At 37.2% G+C, this 9,466-nt stretch overlaps 2 protein-coding genes and 1 long non-coding RNA gene across 4 annotated transcripts in view; all 3 read right to left on the bottom strand.

The window, feature by feature from the left end:
- The window catches only part of LOC106955961 (nuclear factor 7, brain-like), a 9,407-nt gene extending 8,863 nt beyond the window's left edge, over nt 1–544 (bottom strand). The window contains exon 1 of one of the 2 annotated variants that reach the window (XM_015046421.1): nt 4–544. In XM_015046421.1, coding sequence (XP_014901907.1) covers nt 4–388 — 385 coding nt within the window. In that variant the 5' untranslated portion in view covers nt 389–544. The remainder of the gene's footprint in view (nt 1–3) is intronic. The other variant, XM_015046420.1, reaches the window with a different exon arrangement.
- A 3,508-nt stretch (nt 545–4,052) lies between these two features.
- LOC106955943 (nuclear factor 7, brain-like) lies at nt 4,053–5,639 on the bottom strand. Its single transcript, XM_015046397.1, has one exon. It carries the CDS (start codon nt 5,637–5,639, stop codon nt 4,212–4,214), a length of 1,428 nt encoding a protein of 475 aa, XP_014901883.1. The 3' UTR covers nt 4,053–4,211.
- A 2,216-nt stretch (nt 5,640–7,855) lies between these two features.
- On the bottom strand, nt 7,856–8,831 carry LOC106955945 (uncharacterized). The gene is made up of 2 exons (XR_001426686.1): nt 8,764–8,831; nt 7,856–8,383 (listed from the first exon to the last, which is right to left on the bottom strand). It is a non-coding gene; the product is annotated as an uncharacterized LOC106955945 (long non-coding RNA).
- Nucleotides 8,832–9,466: the final 635 nt, after the last annotated feature.

Below are 9,466 nucleotides of genomic sequence, written 5' to 3'. Positions count from 1 at the left end.
TAGGAACCACTTTGTGACTCTGGTGGAGAGAAAACTCACAGACAGGACACACAGCTCTCTGCTCGTCTTTACAGAACCAATAAGGAACCTCTGAGTGTTTCTCACACACCACCTTCTCTTTCTTCTTCTCTTTTTCCATCTCAGTTGAAGCTCTTTTCTGTTCCTCACCAAACAAATCAGCGAGTTCTTTGAGGGAGAAGTTGATGGACGGATCCTCCTTTGACGTCCGTTTACAGATGGGACAGTTCTTGTTTCCAGTTTGTTCCCAGAATTTCTGGAGGCAGCTTGAACAGAAGCTGTGGTTGCAGCTCAGAGACACAGGATCTCTGAAAGTCTCCGTACACACATGGCAGCTCAGGAAACTTTCAAAAAGAGCTCTCTGTGCCATTTTGTCAAAATATTTCAACAGAAAGACTCACCAAAAGTTTCAGCAGTTTCTTTGAAAAAATCTTCAGTAGAGATCTAATACCCAGCGTCTCACAGATGAGTTCAACAACGCTTGAAATTACTTTCAGTTTCTTTAGTCTGTAAGTCACGTGTTAAATAAAAAAAAATCTGGAATTGAGTTCATGTCCAGCAGGTGGTGCTGTAGGAACATCTTTCACAGCTAAACATGAAGCTACTTATTCTGAACTTGCAATAAAATAGAGGATATTTGTTACTTTAGTATTCATGTAAAGTTAAACATGTCATTAATTTTTACTCTCCCACATTGTAATCTACTTTAATATTCCAAAATAAACATAAAATATATTTATGAGAAAAACAAGCAGGTATTTTGCCTGAAAATAAATAATTTATTTAAGTCAATGTTTAAAAAAAACTACATAGTTTCAATTGAACCATAATATCAAAAGCCTAATTAAAGATCCACATCCGAGTGGAAAAAAGAGTTCTTTCTGCTCATCATCTGACCATCATTGATGAGATGACATTCATCAATTAATGTAGTTATCTGTTTATCCTTCCTCAGATTAAGAAGAAGCTGTGATCACCACCAGCCTCCCAGACGCCTCCAGGTCCCCTCAAGACTCCTCTCTCCAAGCTCCGCTCCACCACCAGTGACTGGGCCCGGGGGGAAGACCTACCTGAGCTTCGTTCGAGCCGATCATTCAAGCTCGCTGCGATTCTCAGCACGCACGTCTTCCGCCAGTGTCCGAGCGCCAAATTCTCGGTCCAATAAAATTGTCTAACTGCTGTTTCTCTCTCTGTGTGAGTCTCTACAGACTGAAATGATGTAGATCTACTAGACGAAAAAATGTACATGAATCAATTGATTCCTTAACTTTGATTAAATATAAAATCATCACAAATGTGTTTGTCGATCCACATTCAGATGATGGTTGAATCAACATTAGAGTCAGTTAATGAATCAACTGATATAGTGTCAGTTATGGTTGAAACGTTGATTCAACATGTAAGACACCAACCACTTTCAATACTGCTTCAATATCAGGTGTCATTGTGTCTAACGTTGTTTCAACATCGATTCACCCATATTTTGCTATCTGGGTCCGTTGCTCACACCTGCTATTAATATTCTTGTGGAGAAACCTTGTATAAACAAGGCGATTGGGCACACACACAGACATTTTCCCTAATTGTTACCATTACTACTCTATTCCTAACCCTGACCTTAACCAAAACTTAATTCACATTATACCTCTAAGTCTAACAAGTAGAGCACAGTAGAACTGCAAAAAACTGAGTACCAGAGAGAGGTACTTATTTTCCACAATGACCTCCCTTTGTTGGTAAGTGTAATGAAAGTAGTCCTCTATATTGTGTATGTACAAATACGTACACAAACACATGCACACACGCTCAGACGTGCACACACACATACGTGTTTTCATGTAATATGAAGACATATGGCAAAAAATAGGACAAATGGGTACATGCCTTTTTAAAGGGTCCAGAGGCCTGAGACTCAAATAGTTTTGGTGCCATGCTTCCAGGAAAACTTTCATGTATTGAGATATTAACTAAAGCTATATTTTGGTCAAATCTGATTTTATATGACTTATGGGGACATTGTCTGGTTTATGTGACTTATGAGGACTATAACCTCACACAGTTATTTCATGTCTAAGTGAATTGTGCAACCCAGAGATACAATATTTTCTAGTATATAGAAGAAGACCAAACACATAAGTGTCTGGATTCAGATGTCTTCAAACAGATTATGCGTGGCGCATAGGGGTACTGCTTTAAAAGGGGCACCAAAACAACAGCAGAACAACTATTTCTAGTCTTCATTGTCTGTATTTAACAGCTGTTGGAACATGTGTAAATGATATGATTGGTAACAGAGGAACAGCACTGGTTAGGTGAAACTTCTGCTCCTTCCCCTCCTGCCCAGCTATAATGTGTCCCCATTAACCACAGAAAATACAGAGATGCTTCCCTGTGTCTATGAAAAGGTCCTCTGCTTTATCTGACACTAACATCTGTTGCTATCCCAGGTCATCTAATGAGACTAACTTTCATTGAATCCCAGGATGTTCTGATAAACCTGAATGAATCCATATTCATTATACTTCTGATTGTTTTGTGATTGAACTCCATCAACAGGGCATCTTTCAGGTCTGCTTATAATTAACAAACCTTCCTCTACTATCACTGAACAACATATGCAGTGAAGTTTTTAGCGTCAGTAATTTTTGTGATTTATCTCTGCTGTGTCCATTTGTCTCCAGTAGGAGGTGCTCTGAGGACATAAGCTGAACATTTTGTTTCTCTTGTTCTTCACAAAATTTCTCAAAGGAAATCAATTTTGCAATGACTGCCAATTCATTTTGATTTAGAGGCACTATATTGTTCCTTGAATTTCAGTTTCTTCTTCTTTACGTCGTTAGCTTGTTTTTTAGATGATGTGTTTCTGTTCCACAATATGATGTGTCGAGTTGAAGAAGTACTGAATAATCAAGCAAAGTCTGATGAAAGGTGAACTTTACTTTTTCTTTGAGGAGAAGAAAAAAACAATTATTCAGTCTTGCATGATATTCCACATATTACGGTCAAAAATGTGTATGGACCCAAGCTAAGTACATCACATCCAATTTAATTTCTGGTCTAGTGACACACAGCACTTTTCATATGAATCTTCAAGTAATTCCAATAGATAAAAACATTAAAACATACTAAAACAAATTCTTACTTTTAAGAAAATATCTAAATATACTGTAATTTCCACAGTCAATAAACAATTGCCTTACGTTTTAAAATGTGATTATTTTTTTATGGTATAACACCCTAAAGAATCCAAATCATTTGTTGAAACACTGAAAACATAAACACACAGGTTTGACTTTCAGTTACCTTGAGAAGTAAATTCAATATAAACTTGCTGGTCAACATATTTTAACTTAAGTTGTGACATGAAACCTGATCCATTGTCAGATGTCTCTGAAGGTGCTTAAATAAATACATGTACAGGATAAATAAAACAAACTTTTAAAAGTAACCAACAAAGATCATTTCACAACATTTTTAATAATATGGAAAAAAAGCTTTACATTGAGGAACAGAAAACACACATCAGTGAGAGGATGTGTTTATTTATTTTCAAATCTAAGCTCTGGTTAAAAATATGAATAATCTTCTATAAAAATTAAAAAAGAAAGTTGTTTTTCCAGAAAGTTAAAACTTTGATCTAAAAATCTAGAGTAATTAAGATAATTGAAAAATATCTGTTAATTTAAAAGGAAATCTAAGTTTGACAGATTTTGATAGTCAATGATTTACCATCACCTGCCTCTCCCACATCGAAATAAGGGAAGAGTTTCTCAGTGAAAGTATCTCTGTGAGTTCAGATGAGAGTCATGTTTTCAGAGTTGTAGAAGGACACGTCCCCCATGTCATAGTCCAACTGGACTCTGATCTTCTGGAGACTCTTCTTCACTACTTCAATATATTTGATCAGTTCTGCACAATAAACAGCATTTAAGACATAGTACTGTATATTAAATACAAATTTTGAGAGTCAAAGTTTTACTCTCAAAATAAAAATAAAAAAAAGAAAAACAAGAAAAGGAAAAAGCTCAGTTTTAGTGAAGCCAAAGATAAAATAATTTTAAGTTTAAATTTTTGGGATGTTTGTTGATGTGAAAATGAAATTAAGTTTCCTGCAGCTTATTAACTTTAAGTTTATCAGCAGTAGTGTTATTTGGAAAATGATGCTGTTAAAACTTTCACCATAGTAAAACTAGTCACTTAGGTATCAAGATCATCTCAGTTTCACATATTTTTATATCAGAGGATTTGGCATCCTCAGCTTTAAAAACAGTAAAATATGGAAAGAGTTTCTCAGTGAAAGTGTCTCTATAAGTGTAAATATGAGTCATGTCTTCAGAGTCGAAGAAAGACACATCCCCCATGTCATAGTCCAGCTGGATTCTGATCCTCTGGAGACTCTTCTTCACTGTGAGAGTCTTGTTGCTACCAGTCTGGTAGTTTCCATTTATATACAATAAACTCCAGATTCCAATTTTTGGTGAAGCAAGTGTCTCTCGTTTCTTACGGTTGACCGATTCTTTAACTACACCCACATGCCAAGTAGGATAATCTCCCACCTCCACATCCCAGCTGTGTTTCCCTGAGCTGAAGCCCTCAGAACCAAAAATCTCAGTATACTTAATGTTTCTCTCTGGATTATCAGGAAGTTGCTGCTTTGTTTCTCCACGTCTCACTCTGGTCAGATCATCAGACAGATAGAGCCATCCACTTGCAGTGTTTGGGTCCAGAATGATGGGACTGAAGTGGACCTTGTCCTTCATCTTCTCCCAGACTCTGAAGGACAGATTGCCCAGGTGTTTGGCCACATCTATCAGAGCTCCTGAGACCAGCTGTGGATCTGGCAGTGACCTCTGACCTCTAGCTATGCTCTGAGTGGCTTCATAACTGCTGAGGAACGACACGTTGTCTTTCTGCAGCTCTTCTTCAACAGCAGAGATGCTGTCTGATAGAGAGGAGATCTGCTGCTCAATCACCTTCATCTCTCTCATGATAGTCTTCCTCTTCTGTTCATCTTCCTCCCTCAGAGCTGCCAGTCTGGACTCCTCTTCCTCTCTCAGGAACTGGTGGAGCTTGTTGAACTCTGCTCTGATCTGTCTCTCTGTGGACAACACCTGCTCCTTGGAGTGTTGAATCACATCATCGTATGTTTCCTCCACTTGATTGTGTTTGTTCCTCTTGTCCTGCAGAGAGTTTAAGTCAGATTTCAGCTGCTCCTTCAGCTCACTGACTGCTTGTTCTATAGGAATCACTTTGTGACTCTGGTGGAGAGAAAACTCACAGACAGGACACACAGCTCTCTGCTCGTCTTTACAGAACAATTTAGGGTCTTCTTGGTGTTTACTGCAGACCATCGGCTGCTTTTCTCCTTCTGTCTCTAGTAACCCTATATTTTGCCTTCCGGCAAAAGAATCAGCCAGTTCTTTCAGAGTGAAGTTTACTATTGGATTATCCTTTGACGATCTTCTTTTACAGATGGGACAGTTCTTGTTTCCAGTTTGTTCCCAGAATTTCTGCAGGCAGCTTGAACAGAAGCTGTGATTGCAGCTCAGAGACACAGGATCTCTGAAAGTCTCTGAACAAACATGGCAGCTCAGGAAAGTTTCCAGAAGTCTTTCTGTCATTTTGTGCACGACTCACCAAATGTTTCAGCTGCTTCTTCTTAAAACCTCCCAAATAGTTGTTAGGTTTTCAACAGAGATCTAACACCCAGTAATGGCGTCTCAGCTCAGTTTAATAACATCTAACGTTTCTTTCAGACAAGTTCATAGATTGGTTCTGCAGTTCCTTGCTAACTGCAGAGCCAAAGCAGCTGCTGCTCATGTAGTTATAAATAGTGGCTGGAGTTACACACCAGTGTTGGCCAGGAGTCTGTCTTCATCTGTGTGTCAGCTAACATTTTTTTCCCCAAAACCTTTATTGAAATAACTAATCACTACAGGACAGTTATTAATATATGTATCAATAATTTCCTAAATTAATAAATTTACATAATTATTAATGTGCATTTACACCAATTAACATAAGCCAGGAGGTGCTTATTTATGCATACATTAGATAAGTGTTTCTATAGCTTTCCTGTAATTAGAGTCAGACACTCCTTTTGAGAAGCTGGGATAGTGACTAAGTTTAGATTTGTGTGGTAATTCCCTCAGAATATTATTAGATAAATGGTATAAATTTCTTTCTGTTTTTTGCTTTTGATATCATGGACTTCAAACGGTTCCAAGTTCCAAGTCAAACTGAAATCAGAGCTAATCTTCCCTTGAACATATCAAATTACTTTATTCCAGCGTTGCAGCAGAATGACAGCACTACAACAGCTGTGTCAAGTTCAGATTCTCATAGATTCACTCAGAAAACAATCATATCTCTTTCTCATATTTCAAAAATATACTTATGTTAGTTTAGTACCAAAATCTTTAATTAACTTTTAAATTTGGAATTGTTTAGATTGCTGTGGTGACTTTTAGACCCTCCCATTAGTTTCATAAGAACACACCAGGGGGACATGGTGGACGTCTTCTTGTCACATGTCTGGTGTGACTATGGGAGGTTTTGGTAAAATGATTTTTTGACTTTAATGTCGCTGCCTTCTCGATTCCAAAACCTAAATTTCCCAAGAAATGTTGTGTGTGGGAACAGGTAGTTGGTTTCTTTGAACGCACTTTTTGAAATTGGAACACCAGATTAAGTTAACTTTTGTTCTTATCCAAGTTGGAAGATACTTTTATTTTCTCCACATTTCTGTGAAAAATTAGCTACATAGATTTCATCAGACAATCAATTTGGCATTGCGTTCAAACAAACCAGTTGTTGCCACCCACACTCTTTCTTGGAACAATTGGATTAGGAACTTATTAAACTTATATTGGTGCTTTTTGGTTTTAAAAATATTACTTAGCTAATTAAATAAAGCATTACCTTTGCTGTCAACTTGCAAAGTGAATTTATTTAGGTTTAAATGCTGCAGTCAAAACGACTGCTTGTGTGTGTTCTAGTTCTAATACATATTCAGCTCAAAAACGAAACAGTCATCTCCTTAAATAAAGGCATAACTGTAAAACCTTCTAAAAAATGCTTAAACACGATATGTTTTAAGATTGGAAGCTACTTTTAAATGTCCAAATCACAATGATCTACTGTCCAGCGGTGGGAGTGCTCCTGTTTTAAAAGTTCTGTTTTAAAATAAAAATTTCCTAAAACTATGTTATTTGTGCTTGATCATAATAACAAAAGAGAAACAGAATAGTTTTAATCAAGATCACTCATTTGTTCAGAGCTCTGTTTGATTAACTAGAACATAATAAAGTGTTGATTGTTTTTACACCTTTACTTTGTCCCTGCAATTCAGTATCTTTGCTAGTTTGTTTTGTTTTCCTTTAATTAATGTAAAACACTTTGAATTGCTTATAATGTGCTTTCCCTCATCCATCAGAAACTCAGACTCATTCCCTTCCTTCAAAATCAAAATCATGTTCTCATTCTTAGAAACTAAACTGAAGTTTCAAATTTTGAGCATGTTCTATATGTTTCCCAGCAGAGGTCAGTAAAGGCTGCAGCAGTAGCCTACCTAACATCTGAGATGGTCTTATTCCTCTGTCCATGGCAGGTTCAGTCAATCAACTGTGGGACATTTGCTGCCTAATGTCAAACTATCATGGGCCTCTTGATTTAAAAGGAGAAACCAGTACAGAGCCTCCCTGCTCCTGCAAGTCACACTTCTTGGATGAACACTCACTACTGCAAGCAGCTGTTAGAAATGAAATCTTTGTGTATCTATTCTGTAATTAACATCTATATGTATCTATTAATAAATGATTGATGTTGTGTAGAGTTCTGTAAAAACTATTGTAAATAGCTTCTCTTGAGTAATCTACATATGTGCAACTTTTACATTTAAATTGCTTCTTTTTGTAAATTTTACACATCTGGCAACGAAGTATGTGAAGGAGAGGAAATGCTAAAATTAAAGCTGCCATTGTGGAACAAAAGAATAAGGTTTGTGGTTGTTTCTTTAATACATCTATTTAATAATTACATTAAACACTGTACATGGTTACTACATTACACAAACAATTACCACAGTTAACAATTTAAGTCATTGATAGAGAAAATGTATTTACAAAAGGCATATCAATTTTATTTTAACAGTATGTACTCAGGGTTTACAACTTAAGAAGACATCCATGTACGGTTCTTGGCAGGTGCCAGTCTGTAGTGAACTGTTGGATGACAGAGGCAACGGTAAACTGTAGTGAGCAGTTTGAAGCAGAAGTCCCACCATGTGATCTACAGGGTTTTCCCACCTGAGCACAAACTTCATGCACTTCGTTTCCACAGGCACCACAGCAGAATCAAGTGTAACCTGTTAAAAGGGATATAAAGGTGTTATTCTTATATTATCAATTTTCTACTGCCAAGTCTACAACTGCAGGAAGACAAAGTATAAGAAACTTAACCTTCCAATCATAACATTTGATAAATATTCATTGGAGAAATGTGAGGTACAGGTAACGTCGCTACTGAGCGGGTGGTGAAACTAGCATATGATGTGAGGAGGGTTTAATACGATCATGCGTTTTACGTGACAGGTGGCAACCCTAGTCTATACTGTAAAAATCTGATTAAGATTAGAGCCTAAATACGTTCTATTTCCAAAACAGAAAGGCTACGTAATGTTAGCCAGCTAACAAATTGCTAGCCTAGCATATCAACTAACAGCTAGAAAAAAACCAAAACACGTACCTTCGTAGTCAAACTGGTATCAATCAGCGAGGAATTTGTCCAGTTTAGATTATGTTGATGAAGAAAAAAAGTGATATATCTTCAAATCGTATTTGTGGCAGCTGATTTAAAGTCCAGAAAGCGTTAACTACACACATCGGAACTAAAGATACACTGGATCGAGTCAAAACGGATGTTGTCTGACGTCATGTGAAAAGGGTCTATTGGCGAGAGCGGTCCATGAGGCGTCTATCCTTATATTATGTCTATGCTTGTGGCGCATAATGACACCTGCCACCGGAAGTGCCATTAGTAGGTGCGGTGTCACGATTTGCGCCTGCTGTCTCTCAACATGCTGACGCCGGTGTTTCACCTGTGGTCTGATGACAGAGGGGAAACTTGCTGCTAAACCGAGCTTTAGTGTGTGTCATGTTCAGCAATTAGCCAGAGCCAAAATGCAAAAATCTTTGCTGAGTTTGCTTCTAAACAAACCAAGTAAGTTGAGTAATGTTGTTGCATTTAGATAACTTTAGCTAAATGATGACTAATTTATGTCTTCATTTCACATTGTCACCTGCCTAAAGTACTGGCCTGACTCTTTTTGCCAAAAGTGATTATTTTTTTTCCCCTAAAACATATTTTGGAAAGAAAGAGGTGGTGGTTGTTTTACCAAGATAACTTGTGGATAAAAATGACATATAGGTCATTATTTAAGGAAGATCAC

Source organism: Poecilia latipinna, unplaced genomic scaffold (genome assembly GCF_001443285.1).
Source record: "Poecilia latipinna isolate Pla-1442-1.1 unplaced genomic scaffold, P_latipinna-1.0 Scaffold779, whole genome shotgun sequence".
NCBI lineage: Eukaryota > Metazoa > Chordata > Actinopteri > Cyprinodontiformes > Poeciliidae > Poecilia > Poecilia latipinna.
Note: the sequence above shows the minus strand (reverse complement) of the source record. Positions and strands in the feature narration are given on the sequence as shown.

Excerpts from the sequence above, each read along its gene's own strand:
- LOC106955943 (XM_015046397.1), bottom strand. The coding sequence starts at position 5,639 with ATGACAGAAAGACTTCTGGAAACTTTCCTGAGCTGCCATGTTTGTTCA.